The 18,681-nt window shown below is 50.3% G+C and overlaps 2 protein-coding genes across 2 annotated transcripts; one reads left to right on the forward strand and one right to left on the reverse strand.

Annotated features, from left to right (window-relative positions):
• Positions 1–4,560: 4,560 nt before the first annotated feature.
• Positions 4,561–5,299, forward strand: IUM83_08051 (putative Nudix hydrolase YfcD; the record flags this gene model as incomplete). The annotated part of the gene is made up of 4 exons (XM_067932402.1): positions 4,561–4,584; positions 4,655–4,711; positions 4,783–4,835; positions 4,921–5,299. The coding sequence occupies 4 exons, from the start codon at positions 4,561–4,563 to the stop codon at positions 5,297–5,299; spliced, it is 513 nt and encodes a 170-aa protein (XP_067782987.1).
• Positions 5,300–17,770: 12,471 nt separating this feature from the next.
• Positions 17,771–18,628, reverse strand: IUM83_08052 (putative secreted RxLR effector protein; the record flags this gene model as incomplete). Its single annotated transcript, XM_067932403.1, has 1 exon — positions 17,771–18,628. One exon carries the CDS (start codon positions 18,626–18,628, stop codon positions 17,771–17,773), a length of 858 nt encoding a protein of 285 aa, XP_067783099.1.
• Between the last annotated feature and the right edge of the window lie 53 nt (positions 18,629–18,681).

Here is an 18,681-nt window from a genome sequence, read left to right on the forward strand (position 1 = left end):
CGCCCCCGCGCGTGTTTGCTGGGCTACACGACGTCGCAGTCGCCCCCACCAGCCATCTTTGAAATCGGGACTTCACCTAGGGCCCGAGCAGAGCCGGTGTCATAACTAAGTGATGCAGCAGAGTCTTGCTGCGGTGCTTAGTGTGTCAAATAGCTCGTATACAACCTAATGACCTCGGCAGTGCGAACCTGCATGGAATTCTCACCACTCCTCGTAACGGGGTCCAGAGTTAGTTCCCATTTTGGACTTAGAAAATCACAGACACCCAAGGATATTAGACACGCATGTACAATATTTTATTGCTGCTTGTGCTACAGTCCACGCGCCAGAATAGCGCCATCCAGTGTGATGTTTGCCCCATCTAGCACGAAGGACGCATCATTCAGATTGCCAAATTCTCGACAGAGAGGCACCAAGAAGTCCGTGGACGTCTGCAGCCGTACGATGTGCCTTGTCGCGCTGTCCCATTCAAAATGAAGTGTCGACGGGAGAAGCAGCTGCGCTCCGATGAGCTTTTTGCCAAGAAGCATGGCCTTGACATCTCGGTTCTCGCTGGGACAAGGTGAAAGGTGCGGGAAGACATGCTTTATCGTTTCCGTGGTGACCGTCACTCGTAAAGATGCCGAGACGATAACGAGGCCCTTTGACATCTCGTTCATGTGCTCCAACCGGAACTCCAAGTCTTGGAAATACGCCGAATACTGGCACCAATGATCCATCAACGCTGCCACGCCTCGACTCTCCCCTAGCTCAATGTTCGGTGCCATCCCATATTCCAGAAAAACTTGCTGCCGCTGCGCCGCATCACACGCGTTACTGCCGATTCTAGTATTGTGTGCCCCAGAGAACACGTTAACGCCGTGGCGGAAGAAATGAAAGTACTCCACGATAACACTGTGGATGCTCCGCTTCCCTTCCCATAAGGTCTGATCTCGCTGAACTGTCAACTGCGATATTTCTCGTTGCAGAATGGAGATGGCGTCCCCAAGGAGTTTTATCTTCGTACGCTGCTTAAATCGATATCTGGCTTGGCTAAGACGGCATTGCTCCCGACGATCCGTTGTGTTCGCTCGGACTGCTTTACGCCGTTGCGTATGGATAGCTGTGACAGTCTGCCCACTTGGTGTCGGATAATAAAGCTCTGGTCCGGGCAGTCTTTCTGCGTTGGTGGGGGCACAGATTGCCGTATCAGCGTGTGTCAACCTCGACGTGGTCGGGTTAGGAACTGTCTCCAGTGGGTAGCTCTCGTCCTCAGTACGCGCAGGCATTCGATCACTCCTATTACATGTAGTGTCATGTACCCGCTTGGCTCGAGTAAAAAGGGGTCCGACGATAGTGAATTGGGTGGTCGCATCTGTCGTATGAACGGCGAACGTCTGCATCAGGCTTCGGGTGGTGACTTGGTCCGAGTTGATAATTTGTGAAATGATGCGATCATCCAACCAACTACTCGCTCATGCAACTTCGCCACAACGAACATCAACGAACCATTCGCCATACTGTAAGTACCCAAAAGGTAAAGCCAAGAGTGAACCTTGCCGTTGCATCATCATCCCGTAATCCCGATCTTACGTAGATGGGAGTCGTAGTGGTCTATTATACCAAAATCCAAGTCAGATGCCGTTTACAATACTATGTGGCCAGGCAAATTCTACCATCCCGTCACCGCCCCATAATCTAGCGAGATGAATCCTGCAAGTGTGCAGTAGAAATCTGCGGCTTACGAAATACTACGGTAGGTCCGATTTGTCAATTTGTGAAATGATGCGCTCGTCCAACCGACTACTAGCTCATGCTAACTTCGCCACAACGAGCAACAACGAACGATTCTCAATACTGTTAGTAAAAGTCATGAGCGAACCTTGCCGTTGCATCATCATCCCGTAATACCAAGATCTTACGTGGATGGGAGTAAGCAGTCGTGGTACAATACAAGTCGGATGCTGTTACACAGTTCTATGTCGTCGTCCCATAATCTAGTGAGGTGAACCCTGCCATTGCAGTAGAAATCTGTGGCTTACGAAATGTACTGCGAAGATGAAATTTTTTGCTGCTTCTATCTGGTGAGTTAGCGTTGTCCGATCCAGCGTACTTGGACTTGTTCATGCGTCGCCCTCATCTGTCGCACACACTCGCTAAAGCTGCGATGCAAAACGATTTTTGTCTTCGCTAAGGACGACGTCTTCACTAAGGACGACGAACTACGAGTTTAGTTAACTACTGTACCGTAGGTTTAGCGGCGGCCACGGTGGATCATTTTAACGTCCCTCGTTTGACCTGCCGCAGCTCTCGCATTGGTTAGGATGCTACCTGTACAGCTTCCTGGCCGTTCGACTCGCTTGCGAGTACAGATTCAACTGCGATGTAGCCATCTCCACCGCCCCGCACTATCCGATATCACTAATCACATAGCCGTGCTTCGCCTGGAACAGCTCTGGATTGTAAATTGCGGGCCGCACTCCCAGATTGAAACTCATGTTGCGCACCTTAACTTAGCTACGTTGGACATCGTTACTCCCAATAAAACATCCACAGCCTCTACGATCAAAAGTGTCGCTTCCCGTGGCCGCCGAATGTGAACGTCCTACCACGTGTTCTCTGTTGGAGTAATGGACCTCACAGAGGAATCAGGACAGAGGAGGATAGTAGTCATTGACATGTACGAATGTAGGAGCTTGAGCGAGAAAACGGTAGAAAAGAAGAAGATCCGTGTCGGAAGCTTTATAAAAGCAGAAGAGTGACTGGCGACAAACCTTACTCTGTTGCTCGAGAAGAGAAAAATCCGACGGATGTCGCTTGAGTAGACATATAAATCATTTGTCACAGGTACTATCGTTTCTTAAAGTCTATGCAAAAGAGTAGGTATTCTATTTCAATCTCAACTGGATGGGTCAACATACCAGCATAATTTGTCAAACAAACAGGCTATTGAAAATAACAGTTATTAACCACGGACATATCTTCATCACCACAAATCAAATTCAACAGGGTATGAGATAAATCAGTAACAGCACCTATGCCTCTCAGCGCTGTAAGGCCTAATCAATCAACCACTCCATGCAGCTGCGCCGGCCGGAGCGCTCGGGCGCGGCGGCGTCTCTCTCGGCCCCCAGGGCTCCGCTATGGACGCAACTGGATGCGTCTGCTCCGCAGGACGAGCGCGCAGTATCACACACCACCGTGTGCTCTCCGGCGGCGCGCTCGGGCCACGCAATGACGCTATTGCCCACGGCCAGCGTGCTGCTCTTCGGGGGCGCCGACGGCCAGGTCTTCTTCGAGGACGTGTTTCTCCTGGAGCCCGCGGGGTACGCGGCGTCAAGCAGCAGCAGGCCATCGACCAAGCTACAGGTTGCAGGTCTTACAAAGCCCTCTCAACCGCTTCCCGCTCGGACACGACGGAAGTGTCCAATTTCTCGGCCGTCTCGTATTCGGACCCAGTGGAAGCACCAGAATACGATTACAGGACTTGTTTATAGGCGGTGGCTCCAGAGTTTATGCTGAGCGATGTCTAAGGCAGAGCTAACATACACAAACATATGTTATGATGTATCGAGCGGAATTGCGTGATACGAGCTTTGCCTACGTAAAATCAAAGGAGCTACAGAGACCTACGGATATCGCCATCTCTGCCGATCCTGTCATCGTTGCATCAACTGATTGCCTTGGTTTACCTCATCCCCCCTGCCAGGTAGTGCTGCAACTTGACGCGCCGTTCCTCCAAAACATCGGCACTATCGATACCGAAGTCGTCGTTCAGCAGAATACTGAGTTCATTGATCCGGCGGTGGCCCCACCTCCTCAACGACGCATAGTTTGTCGGAAAGAACCGACGAGGGACAACTTCACCCACTGGCAGCCGGGGAATATCGCGGCACGGAGGTGACATACCAGGAAGCAAGTCCCCGAGGCCTGGCGTGGTCTTGACAAATCGGTGAAGTTGGCGCACCCCGCCATGAACTGCACCGTCACGAAAGACTCGGGCGTTATGCACCGCAGCCCGCGTGTTGTGCAGAATAGCGCCGGTCCTTTGCTGCTCCTCTTGAAGTTGACTCAGCTGCCGGCGGAGGCTCCTCGATTGTTCCGCTCCGAGCTCGATCTGCTCTTGTTGCTGCTGGATCAGCTCTTCCGACTGCTGGAGTCGCTGGAACATCCGATGCTCCGACTGCAGTAGCTGATCGCGGAAGTCGCGTAGAATCCACTCGTCACGTAGTTGGATGTGGTGCCAGAGATCGATGGACCACTGCGGGGGCGTGAGACTTGGGTCCATGGTCGGAGCTTGACGTGTTCGTGCTTCGGCTCCGTTTGAGGAATGACATCTGAGCAGACTAAGCGGGAACCGGCAGCCATGAAGTTGTTACTGCCGCAACAACCCACTCGAAAGACACGAAGTGGTGTATCGTGGTCATTTTGCGTTGATGCCGGCACACACGGAGGAGGCCCACGACCACGAGAGACTACATGTATTGACGTTACCCTCTGCGTCCCCGTCTCGAGACCAGACTAAGTACGATCGTTTGCTTCCTCTCATTCACTGTCAGGATGTCACTGAGTGCCAACAGGATGTCGTTGAGTGCGAAGGAAGAGGTATAATGTTTTTATCCCTGTGAAGACAAGGGAGCCGTCGCTAACAAGGGAGATATGCGCGCCCCTTTAGGTCTGCATCGTGGACGAGGAGAACAATGTGATTGGCAAGGCCGATCGCGCCGTCATGGTAAGACAAAGGATTTAATAACAATTGAGCTATGCTTTTTTTTATTGATGCCCGCCGTTGCCATGAATCAGCGAGCATTCAACCTGCCGCATCGCGCGTCCTACATCGTCATCAAGAATTCGAGGTAGGGGATTATCCTGAAAGAATCCGCGGTCTGCATACACTTACCATATACTTACTGTCGTTTTGATGCTGCTACGTGTGGATAGTGGCAAGTACTACGTGCAGCGTCGCACAATGATCAAGGACTACTGCCCCGGGATGCTGGACCCCATGACCGGTGGAGTCGTGCAGTTCGGTGAGCCCATGGACGTGAACGCCGATCGTGAGGCTGAGGAGGAGATGGGTGTCAAGAACACGCCGCTGCGCTACCTGACCACGTTTTACTACGGAGACGACCGCAGCCGCGTGTGGGGCGGACTCTTCGACTGCACGTTTGATGGCCCGTTGGTGCTGCAAGAGGAAGAAGTGGACGAAGTGCTGACAATGACTGCGGACGACATTCTTGCGCGCCGCATGGAGTTCACTCCTGACGGCATCTTCGCGTTTGAAAAGTACCTCAAATTCATCGAAGACGAACGCAAGTAGAGAAAAAGGAAAGAAAGCAAAACAGAGATGCAGCTCGTCTTCATCGCCATGAATGCGTCGTTCACTTTTGTCAAAGCAATAATCCTGATGAAAGGTAATGTGCAAGAATTAATCAATTGATTCATTCCCTTTCGGCTGCGTTGTTCTAGGACTGAAGGTGAGTCGCTACACAAAGCTGGTCTTGTTTCCGTGCCTTGTCTAACGGGAATTAGTTCCAAGTGGTGTCGGATCCGGCACAGTAACGAGGATTAAGCGGCGCGTTCCGCACGCTGGGGGCAAGATGGTCTGAGAAAATGCAGAAGCGCCATCGCCAGTGAAGAGCTTGGTGGTCTTGTCACGATGACGGGATGATAGATTTTCGGCAAACTGTGGTGCTGATAAATTGTGCTGTGAGGAAGAAAGAAGGAGGTGGACATCCATGCTGGCATCGGTTCGCAAAGGAAATTTGAAGCAGGCACAACAAAATGCTAACGCATGGTGGTAGAAGCCGGGTACAACATTTGTCGAAATAGCATCGCCACGCCATGTACTTCACAAAATGCTGAACTCGGCTGTGGATTCTCATTTCAAAACCAGAACTCATCGCATCAAACAGCGTCACCCCGACTCAATGCGTCATAGTTTTTTGCTGGCTTTGATCACTGCCACCTTTAGTGTGTTGCAAGGGGCTTGCCTATGCAGACGATGTCGTCCAAGGGCCCGCCCCCGCGCGTGTTTGCTGGGCTACACGACGTCGCAGTCGCCCCCACCAGCCATCTTTGAAATCGGGACTTCACCTAATTCCCGAGGAGAGTCGGGATCATAACTAAGTGATGCAGTAGAGTCTTGCTGCGGTGCTAAGTGTGTCTGATAGTTCTTATACAACCTAATGACCTCGGCAGTACGAACCTGCATGGAATTCCCACCACTCCTCGTAACGGGGTCCAGAGTTAGTTCCCATTTTGGACTTAGAAAATCACAGACACCCAAGGATATTAGACACGCATGTACAATATTTTATTGCTGCTTGTGCTACAGTCCACGCGCCAGAATAGCGCCATCCAGTGTGATGTTTGCCCCATCTAGCACGAAGGACGCATCATTCAGATTGCCAAATTCTCGACAGAGAGGCACCAAGAAGTCCGTGGACGTCTGCAGCCGTACGATGTGCCTTGTCGCGCTGTCCCATTCAAAATGAAGTGTCGACGGGAGAAGCAGCTGCGCTCCGATGAGCTTTTTGCCAAGAAGCATGGCCTTGACATCTCGGTTCTCGCTGGGACAAGGTGAAAGGTGCGGGAAGACATGCTTTATCGTTTCCGTGGTGACCGTCACTCGTAAAGATGCCGAGACGATAACGAGGCCCTTTGACATCTCGTTCATGTGCTCCAACCGGAACTCCAAGTCTTGGAAATACGCCGAATACTGGCACCAATGATCCATCAACGCTGCCACGCCTCGACTCTCCCCTAGCTCAATGTTCGGTGCCATCCCATATTCCAGAAAAACTTGCTGCCGCTGCGCCGCATCACACGCGTTACTGCCGATTCTAGTATTGTGTGCCCCAGAGAACACGTTAACGCCGTGGCGGAAGAAATGAAAGTACTCCACGATAACACTGTGGATGCTCCGCTTCCCTTCCCATAAGGTCTGATCTCGCTGAACTGTCAACTGCGATATTTCTCGTTGCAGAATGGAGATGGCGTCCCCAAGGAGTTTTATCTTCGTACGCTGCTTAAATCGATATCTGGCTTGGCTAAGACGGCATTGCTCCCGACGATCCGTTGTGTTCGCTCGGACTGCTTTACGCCGTTGCGTATGGATAGCTGTGACAGTCTGCCCACTTGGTGTCGGATAATAAAGCTCTGGTCCGGGCAGTCTTTCTGCGTTGGTGGGGGCACAGATTGCCGTATCAGCGTGTGTCAACCTCGACGTGGTCGGGTTAGGAACTGTCTCCAGTGGGTAGCTCTCGTCCTCAGTATGCGCAGGCATTCGATCACTCCTATTACATGCAGTGTCATGTACCCGCTTGGCTCGAGTAAAAAGGGGTCCGACGATAGTGAATTGGGTGGTCGCATCTGTCGTATGAACGGCGAACGTCTGCATCAGGCTTCGGGTGGTGACTTGGTCCGAGTTGATAATTTGTGAAATGATGCGATCATCCAACCAACTACTCGCTCATGCAACTTCGCCACAACGAACATCAACGAACCATTCGCCATACTGTAAGTACCCAAAAGGTAAAGCCAAGAGTGAACCTTGCCGTTGCATCATCATCCCGTAATCCCGATCTTACGTAGATGGGAGTCGTAGTGGTCTATTATACCAAAATCCAAGTCAGATGCCGTTTACAATACTATGTGGCCAGGCAAATTCTACCATCCCGTCACCGCCCCATAATCTAGCGAGATGAATCCTGCAAGTGTGCAGTAGAAATCTGCGGCTTACGAAATACTACGGTAGGTCCGATTTGTCAATTTGTGAAATGATGCGCTCGTCCAACCGACTACTAGCTCATGCTAACTTCGCCACAACGAGCAACAACGAACGATTCTCAATACTGTTAGTAAAAGTCATGAGCGAACCTTGCCGTTGCATCATCATCCCGTAATACCAAGATCTTACGTGGATGGGAGTAAGCAGTCGTGGTACAATACAAGTCGGATGCTGTTACACAGTTCTATGTCGTCGTCCCATAATCTAGTGAGGTGAACCCTGCCATTGCAGTAGAAATCTGTGGCTTACGAAATGTACTGCGAAGATGAAATTTTTTGCTGCTTCTATCTGGTGAGTTAGCGTTGTCCGATCCAGCGTACTTGGACTTGTTCATGCGTCGCCCTCATCTGTCGCACACACTCGCTAAAGCTGCGATGCAAAACGATTTTTGTCTTCGCTAAGGACGACGTCTTCACTAAGGACGACGAACTACGAGTTTAGTTAACTACTGTACCGTAGGTTTAGCGGCGGCCACGGTGGATCATTTTAACGTCCCTCGTTTGACCTGCCGCAGCTCTCGCATTGGTTAGGATGCTACCTGTACAGCTTCCTGGCCGTTCGACTCGCTTGCGAGTACAGATTCAACTGCGATGTAGCCATCTCCACCGCCCCGCACTATCCGATATCACTAATCACATAGCCGTGCTTCGCCTGGAACAGCTCTGGATTGTAAATTGCGGGCCGCACTCCCAGATTGAAACTCATGTTGCGCACCTTAACTTAGCTACGTTGGACATCGTTACTCCCAATAAAACATCCACAGCCTCTACGATCAAAAGTGTCGCTTCCCGTGGCCGCCGAATGTGAACGTCCTACCACGTGTTCTCTGTTGGAGTAATGGACCTCACAGAGGAATCAGGACAGAGGAGGATAGTAGTCATTGACATGTACGAATGTAGGAGCTTGAGCGAGAAAACGGTAGAAAAGAAGAAGATCCGTGTCGGAAGCTTTATAAAAGCAGAAGAGTGACTGGCGACAAACCTTACTCTGTTGCTCGAGAAGAGAAAAATCCGACGGATGTCGCTTGAGTAGACATATAAATCATTTGTCACAGGTACTATCGTTTCTTAAAGTCTATGCAAAAGAGTAGGTATTCTATTTCAATCTCAACTGGATGGGTCAACATACCAGCACAATTTGTCAAACAAACAGGCTATTGAAAATAACAGGCATTAATCACGGAAGATCTTCATCAACACAAACAAATTCAACAGGGTATGAGATAAATCAGTAATAGCACCTGTGCCTCTCGGCGCTGTAAGGCCTAATCAATCAACCACTCCATGCAGCTGCGCCGGCCGGAGCGCTCGGGCGCGGCGGCGTCTCTCTCGGCCCCCAGGGCTCCGCTATGGACGCAACTGGATGCGTCTGCTCCGCAGGACGAGCGCGCAGCATCACACACCACCGCGTGCTCTCCGGCGGCGCGCTCGGGCCACGCAATGACGCTATTGCCCACGGCCAGCGTGCTGCTCTTCGGGGGCGCCGACGGCCAGGTCTTCTTCGAGGACGTGTTTCTCCTGGAGCCCGCGGGGTACGCGGCGTCAAGCAGCAGCAGGCCATCGACCAAGCTACAGGTTGCAGGTCTTACAAAGCCCTCTCAACCGCTTCCCGCTCGGACACGACGGAAGTGTCCAATTTCTCGGCCGTCTCGTATTCGGACCCAGTGGAAGCACCAGAATACGATTACAGGACTTGTTTATAGGCGGTGGCTCCAGAGTTTATGCTGAGCGATGTCTAAGGCAGAGCTAACATACACAAACATATGTTATGATGTATCGAGCGGAATTGCGTGATACGAGCTTTGCCTACGTAAAATCAAAGGAGCTACAGAGACCTACGGATATCGCCATCTCTGCCGATCCTGTCATCGTTGCATCAACTGATTGCCTTGGTTTACCTCATCCCCCCTGCCAGGTAGTGCTGCAACTTGACGCGCCGTTCCTCCAAAACATCGGCACTATCGATACCGAAGTCGTCGTTCAGCAGAATACTGAGTTCATTGATCCGGCGGTGGCCCCACCTCCTCAACGACGCATAGTTTGTCGGAAAGAACCGACGAGGGACAACTTCACCCACTGGCAGCCGGGGAATATCGCGGCACGGAGGTGACATACCAGGAAGCAAGTCCCCGAGGCCTGGCGTGGTCTTGACAAATCGGTGAAGTTGGCGCACCCCGCCATGAACTGCACCGTCACGAAAGACTCGGGCGTTATGCACCGCAGCCCGCGTGTTGTGCAGAATAGCGCCGGTCCTTTGCTGCTCCTCTTGAAGTTGACTCAGCTGCCGGCGGAGGCTCCTCGATTGTTCCGCTCCGAGCTCGATCTGCTCTTGTTGCTGCTGGATCAGCTCTTCCGACTGCTGGAGTCGCTGGAACATCCGATGCTCCGACTGCAGCAGCTGATCGCGGAAGTCGCGTAGAATCCACTCGTCACGTAGTTGGATGTGGTGCCAGAGATCGATGGACCACTGCGGGGGCGTGAGACTTGGGTCCATGGTCGGAGCTTGACGTGTTCGTGCTTCGGCTCCGTTTGAGGAATGACATCTGAGCAGACTAAGCGGGAACCGGCAGCCATGAAGTTGTTACTGCCGCAACAACCCACTCGAAAGACACGAAGTGGTGTATCGTGGTCATTTTGCGTTGATGCCGGCACACACGGAGGAGGCCCACGACCACGAGAGACTACATGTATTGACGTTACCCTCTGCGTCCCCGTCTCGAGACCAGACTAAGTACGATCGTTTGCTTCCTCTCATTCACTGTCAGGATGTCACTGAGTGCCAACAGGATGTCGTTGAGTGCGAAGGAAGAGGTATAATGTTTTTATCCCTGTGAAGACAAGGGAGCCGTCGCTAACAAGGGAGATATGCGCGCCCCTTTAGGTCTGCATCGTGGACGAGGAGAACAATGTGATTGGCAAGGCCGATCGCGCCGTCATGGTAAGACAAAGGATTTAATAACAATTGAGCTATGCTTTTTTTTATTGATGCCCGCCGTTGCCATGGATCAGCGAGCATTCAACCTGCCGCATCGCGCGTCCTACATCGTCATCAAGAATTCGAGGTAGGAGATTATCCTGAAAGAATCCGCGGTCTGCATACACTTACCATATACTTACTGTCTTTTTGATGCTGCTACGTGTGGATAGTGGCAAGTACTACGTGCAGCGTCGCACAATGATCAAGGACTAGTGCCCCGGGATGCTGGACCCCATGACCGGTGGAGTCGTGCAGTTCGGTGAGCCCATGGACGTGAACGCTGATCGTGAGGCTGAGGAGGAGATGGGTGTCAAGAACACGCCGCTGCGCTACCTGACCACGTTTTACTACGGAGACGACCGCAGCCGCGTGTGGGGCGGACTCTTCGACTGCACGTTTGATGGCCCGTTGGTGCTGCAAGAGGAAGAAGTGGACGAAGTGCTGACAATGACTGCGGACGACATTCTTGCGCGCCGCAAGGAGTTCACTCCTGACGGCATCGATAGACTTTTTTGGGGGTCGTATTTGGGTCGGGTCGGGATTTATGGTCGATAGTTCAAATTGTGTAGTTTGGGTTGTGCCGGGACTTTATTTAAGTCGGGGCGAAGATAGCAATCAGCACAATGAACGCGATGCAAGCTCCTTCGCATGCAACAAACCCCATAACATGTAGATCGTTGTCCAGCTGTGCTGAGAGCTCCACTTTACCGGACGTGCATCGTCCGTTACGACTATTCCTATCGAGCTGCACAAGGAAATTGACTTCACGAGCGACATCACTGTGTGATCCACCTGTCTAGCCGTGGATCGGTGCTGAGTAAGCTACATCAAGTACCTAGTGCCCATGACTCGTCAAAGTGTGGGCGATTCTGCACCGAGTTCTTCACACCATGCTGCATCATCTTCTCGGAGTTCGAGGAAACCAAAGGGCCGTGGGAAGGGTAAAACGTGTATGCAGTATAAAGGCTTTCGATACACAACGGGTTGGTCCTCAATGAAGAAAATTACGTTGCGGTGCAGTGTTTACCGCAGAACCGCATGCAAGGCTCGATTGGACGTGTATCCTGCTGGTGGAAAAGTTGTCATCAATGAGCACCCATGCGTTTCCGCACAGCATGAGAACAGCGAGACTTTGGATGTGACACGAAAGATGAAAGAAATGGTGAATACGTTGAGCATACCAGATCTCGCCAAACCTGTGCACGACATTTGGAAAGCGGTTAGTGAAAGGTACTACCCAAATGATGACATCTCTCGCACAGGTTTGTAGAAGAGCAGGTAACCAGCCGAGTATATCGTACTCGCCGAAAGCATTATGGCTCACATCTTCTAGGCATGGTAGAAGTTCCACCGCTATCAATGGTTGAAGGGAAGAAGCTAAGTTTCTTCCAATTTCACGTTTCTCGCCCCCGTCCAGACCCCACAGATAAGCCCCAAAGAATCGTTGGGTGGGCCCATCCTGAGCTTCGTTAACTCTTGCTGTACCACAATGTATAGATAAATGGATTTCGTCGTGCAAAGTGCACGCAGTCTATTTTAGAAAATATTTTTAGACTTCAAATCTAGTGAACAGTCGCACAACAGCATCATGGAGGCCCTGGACGCTCGAGTTGATGAAGTACTCGGCAACACCACCGCAGCGTCCACCAAATACGTGTATTGTCGTGCATTGATACAGCTTGTGGGGTGGTTAAATGCCAACACAGATTGTGATCACCGTGAAGTCCTGTTTACAAGGCAATTTCTCGCACTGGAGTCCGTCAATGATGACAGCATATCTCAATGGTTCACACGTGAACCTTTGGAGATCCCCATGGACCTGCAGGTGCTAACGACTAAGGATTGCATGCGCTATTTAACCTCGATGTAGCAGCGCGGTATAGGAGGGAAGTCTACGTTTGGTAATGTTTGTTCGGCTTTAGTGTATCTGTACGCTACGACTGAGTACTCACGTCCTCATGATTATGACCGCCAAATGAAAAGATTTTTCAAGGGACTTCATCACACTGTTGCCTGCACTGCGCAGCGAAACAACGAGCGACTTACTGAGGGTAAGGAGCCGTTCTCATTTTCGATGTACACAGAGATTGCCAAAGCTATGCTGCGCTCAAGCAAGAATAAAGATGTTTTTGGTCACTCCTTTTTACTTATTTGTTGGAATTTCATGTGCCGCGCTAAGAATGCAGCAACCATTCGACATGCACATGTTTCGTGGCAAGAAGATGCCGTTACCATAAAATTTGCACACATGAAGAACGACCAAGACGGTAGTCGTCCTCGGGAACCTCGCCATATTTACGCCAATCCGACGATGCCAGAGATTTGTCCAATTTTGGGCTTGGGGATTTATTTTGCTGTTCTGGACTTCGCCAGCGATGGAAAATTATTCTAGGGTGGAAATCAATACAATCGATTTCTCAAGTTACTGAAACGCGTGCTAAGTGAAGACGTATTGCAAAATGTGCTATCAAAGTTAGGGATGACAGTGAAGGATTTTGGCACTCATTCGGCGAGGAAAGGAGCTTCTACATACGCTAGCGGTTGCTCAACACCAGGTCCGTCCGCTGCGTCAATATGCCTTCGCTCTGGCTGGACTCTTCCTGGGGTCCAGGACAAGTATGTGAGATTTGAGGCTGCTGGTGATATGATTGTTGGGCGCTATGTGTCTGGTCTGCCCTTTGATTCACCAAACTTTGCTACATTACCCCATTTTTTAGCCCAGTAACCAGCTGTGAAGAAGATCGATTGGAGCTAGAAAAGCGTTTAAAGTTTGCTATGGGTACCGTCTAATCTGGAGCACCACCAAGCTTGTGAATGGTGTGTCAGTTCGGTCTTGCTTCAATACTGTATCACTTTGTGTTCTTACGCGAACACTTGCCACATAATCACCTGCTGTTCACTACCTCTTTATTTACACCATGCAATCGATCGCATTTTGAGTGGCTTCGCCAACGAGTTGTTTGTCGTAATTTTCAAGTCAATGATCCCATCACTCCAAGTGGAATTCCTCCACATGTGGGAATAATGGTCACCTTGGCACAGTACAAAGCGGAAATTGATTCGTTAAAACAAGGTCTGACTAATTCCTTCGCGAATACTCTTAAACGGAACGTTCATGGTTCAATAACGACGATCGAGGCGTTGGAATCAGCTTTTGCTGCGGTTCTTGCTCGTTCACAACTTAGTTGTACCCATTTAGCTGGCGAACAACCGGATAGAAGGACTGTTGATGTCGTTTCCACGACGGAATCACCTCTCGAGCTACAGCAATGGGGTGGTGGCTTTCGCCGAGTTGCAGAAGATTTTGTACTTCCTAACGGGACACTCCGGCTAATATGGCAGCATTGGTGTGTTGGATCACCTGCACTACGGATGCTGTCAAAGCATGACATGGCTACCCGAGTTGGAAAGGGTCGGCTAGCTGAGCTCCAGCGACTGATGCATGTTATAGAAGGCTTACTATCAAACACCGATCTGCGCCGAGCTAATAGCTCTACCGACTGTGCTGGCCTTCTGTACGAGCAGATCAAATCTCGTCTTCCGTTTTCGTCTGTGTCTAGTAGGGGCAAAGAACGAAGATTAGATCACTTGTCGTGGAAAACACTAGCTAGAGAGATGAGCACCCAAAACTTACGCTGAAAAATGTATATTTTCTTTCTTTTTTCGAGCTGATCACGCATCGAGTCCCATCGTGCAAATTGCACGATGAATTCTAGTGAATGATTGCATTCTCGTGAACCCACTAGCTTTTTGTATGCCTGAAATAACTGCATTCGGTGAAATCCTCGTGCACAGTGCACGAAGAAATGCATAGAAACCACAAGTTTTATACGACGTTTTCCTGACAAGTTACCATTTTCGTAGATGGCACCTTCCGCTGCGTACCAAGAGGGTTCAAGCAATGCGTCATTGTAATGGTCCATGACCGAGCCTTATAACTCTACGTACCCGTATATTTTGTTTTGTGCACTGGCAAGACGGAATATATGTACTTTGACATACTTGAACTCATTTACCGAAATACTGGCGAAAAGTTGTCTCCAAGTGAAATCATCTGCGACTTCGAGAAACAATTGATTAAAGCTTGCCAGAAGCAGTTCGAAAACGCATTGATAATCGGGTGCCTTTTCCTTTGGAAGCAGGCAATTCGTCGTCGAATGAAGCAGATCCTTCACATACCAGAAGAAGAGATTGAGATAGCTATGACCCGGGGTGTCCTTGATATGCTTACAATCGTCGACCCGGAGTTGGTTCCTGCCAAAGGCATAAAGTGGATAAAGAAACAGATTCGAGCGCGTTGTTCTGCAAAGGGAATTGAATACTCTCACATCAAGTGGCGTGCACTTTGGGGCTACTTCAGAGGTACATACTAGAACTCTACGATATTGAGGAATGGAATGTGCACGGTTTCGAGCGCGACCTTGTGGCACGAACAAATAACCCGCTAGAGCAACATAGTCACCTTTGTAGTCACCATCCGATGCATTTCACAGGACTACGTCGCAAAGCTCTCCAATGTTGCTGCTGGTCGCCGAAAGAAAGGTGCCGCAAAGAACTCAAAGAAACGTAAGAGTAAGAAGAAGGCCAAGAAGAAGTGTAAAGGCAGTAACAACCAAGCACCATCAGTACCTGTGGATGAGTCAGGACTTCCGCTGCCGATCGATCTACTCCATGTTGAAGGCCTCTCAGAATCTGAAAGTGAAGATGAGGCTGTCGTGGCTGAAGAAGCCGACGAAAGCAGCAGCAGTGACAGTAGCAGCTACGGTAGCAGCAGTAGCGATAGCAATAGTGAAAGCGATGGAGACAGCGATCGCGGTACCGACAACAGCGGTGACGAAGGTGAAGATGACGAGCCCGACTTTTCCTTCGACTACGAGGGCGAGGGGCGCTACGAAGGAAACCACTATGCTACACTAATTGGAACAATGTAAGTACATAAGTGCACTGCTTGCTAGAGCACTCTATTGAGCTGCCGCCAGCGTTTGCATGTTCAGCAGGAATAGATTTAGCTGAAAAGCTTGTTCGGTCGGGGTCGGTGGTTTAGGTCGGGAAAAACACCCGACCATAAATCCCGACCCGACCCAAATACGACCCCCAAAATAATCTACGACGGCGTCTTCGCGTTTGAAAAGTACCTCAAATTCATCGAAGAAGAACGCAAGTAGAGAAAAAGGAAAGAAAACAAAACAGAGATGCAGCTCGTCTTCATCGCCATCAACGCCGTTCACTTTTGTCAAAGCAATAATCCTGATGAAAGGCAATGTGCAAGAATTAACCAATTGATTAATTCCCCTTCGGCTGCGTTGTTCTAGGACTGAAGGTGAGTCGCTACACAAAGCTGGTCTTGTTTCCGTGCCTTGTCTAACGGGAATTAGTTCCAAGTGGTGTCGGATCCGGCACAGTAACCGAGGATTAAGCGGCGCGTTCCGCACGCTGGGGGCAAGATGGTCTGAGCAAGTGCGGAAGCGCCATCGTCAGTGAAGATCTTGGCGGTCTTGTCACGATGACGGGATGATAGATTTTCGGCACACTGTGGTGCTGATAAATTGTGCTGTGAGGAAGAAAGAAGGAGGTGGGCATCCATGCTTCACGATAATCTTGGTATCGGGCACTGCACGTATGAAACGCCATAATTTCTCCCTTCGATATCATCCCATGTACACACAAACTCGAGAAAACACCGTAACATTTGTACTTTGATCCGTCGTCCCATTGTTTCGGACGTAGCTGACAACGACTTCAGTGTTCCTAGAGCCACATCTTTGAGCGGAAGCACATGACGCATGGATAAGTTTGCAGGTTCGACTGCGTCTCCTCCCGCTTCTGAACAACAGTCACATCAGCCTTCAAGATAATCAAACTGAACTCCCTCTTAGTAGATATCGCTGCTAGTTGGATTTCAGTGTTGGACTACCGCCAGTAACTTCCTCAGAATTGTACTCTACAATGATGCTAGCATTGTTATTAGAGGCTGCACCCAACTCTTGTTAAGGTCGGCCAGTCGTCGATCATCTACTTTAGATCTGTATACGACACCCATTCACGCAGTTTTTCTGGCGTCTTTTTAGGAATGCGGCCACCTTTTCTATCCTCAATTGGGATTTGTGTCCCTGCGTCGATCGTGCTCAGCACGTCGGTATACAAGCCAAATAATTCATCCTGAAGTTACACACATCCACTCAAGCATGTAGGAAGCTGGCGACTGAAATCAATGACATTGAGAATCGACGCGCATCATCTCGAAACCATGTTGATGAATTCATGACTATTCAAGGCTTGAATACCAAATGTGCTGGGGTATTGCTGCAAGACAAGAATGACAAGATCGAGACCTCAACCAAACATCATTATGCAGCACGTACAATTAAGACATTTCCACTATTCTTCGAGTTAGATGTCCAGCTCAGCGTGCCGATTCCTCTGAGCGATTTATCCTTCGCTACTAGCTGCAGTGTCTCCGTTGGTAGTAGCATCTGCGACCGCACAACATGCGCTTTGGTGCTCGGCGGGTGCTGGAAACTCGTTCACTTCGACTTGTGCCCATGTTCGGCTTGAACGTACCCACGATGCGATTGATTCGGCAAGGCCAAGTTGCGCCTTGGAGTTTCACCATTGAGAAGGAAAGTACAGTCCCCGCGAGCATGTGGCAATATGTACGCGCTCCATTGACCTTGGGTTTCGAGGATGCATTATACTGGGAACACCCGAAGAATGAGGGAAAACAAGCGCGAGCGTGATAAAACTGAGCAAGCAGCTCATGTAGAGCTGCTTAAAAGGCAACAGAAGCGAGCCTTTTACATGCGCTGTTACCGCGCCAGCCACAGGCGGAGAGTGTCTATCGCGAAACATGAGAAAGCAGTCTTCGATCAGAAAATCCATGGTCGAAAGTTGTTGAGAACAGCCATGACTAGTTCATTGCAGGGAGCATTACATATTCTTGGCAAAACCATTTATTGACGTTCAAGCGGGTTATATTATGGTGCTGCCAGTAAACCCAAAATAAGCCGCGTGTGCGAGAGCACTTCACGAACGAGTGGTTCTCGGCTGCGTTTTGAGCCAGGCGTTGTACTTGTTGAGCAGAACGTCTTTGCCGTTGCCCAGCTTGCTTGCAAGCTTCTTTTCGACGTTTTTCCCTTGATTTCTCCACGCCCTGAACAAATGCACACTGTAGACGGGGTCCTTTCTCGCCCTCAAGAGCATACTCTCTTCAAACAAGTCGTCCCCGACCGCAAATTTTTCGCTCGGGACATGGAGGTTGAGCCAAGAGATGTAATTCTTGTACAGCATATTGTACTCGGGTTCCTTGAGACCGACGGCCTTGAGTTTTGCTAGCATACCGTCCGATTTGTATTCGTGCGTTGCCCATTTCGTGAACAAGCTCTTCGCGTACTTGTCGTCCTTCAGTGCCTTCTTAAGATTGGCTGGGTGGAACAGGTTATTACCGCCCGAAGCAGGTGCCATGGGTGGGAAGTGCTTATCGAGCCACTCAGCGTACTTGCGGTACACGACGTTGAGCTTTGGGTTCTTCCCAACTCTACTGTTCTCCAATATTTTCTTTGCTTGTTCAATCTCGATTCCATTGCGCTTCCACCGTCGCATTAGCGTCTTCGCGTATTTGGCGTCCTTCATCGCTTTGGTGAGTTTGTCGATGCTGAACATGTTGTCACCGGCCAGCCTCTCCTCGTCCTCTTCATCCACAACTTTGAGGCCGCGCAGGGATCTCTTCTCGTCACCGGCGTTGAGGCTTACATCCAGCACACCGAGGTCCGGAGACGCCATAGCGGAGACCTTTGTCCCTTGGTTGGCATCCGCAGAGAGTGCGCCACCGCTCGCGAGGAGGGTGGCCGCCGACACTGCCAGGAGGATGGATGACAGACGCATGGACGACACCTGAATCGGAGAAAACACACTGCGGGACTGGAAGGCGACTTGAA

The sequence above is a fragment of the Phytophthora cinnamomi genome (genome assembly GCF_018691715.1).
Source record: "Phytophthora cinnamomi strain GKB4 chromosome Unknown Contig102, whole genome shotgun sequence".
Classification (NCBI taxonomy): Eukaryota; Oomycota; class Peronosporomycetes; order Peronosporales; family Peronosporaceae; genus Phytophthora; species Phytophthora cinnamomi.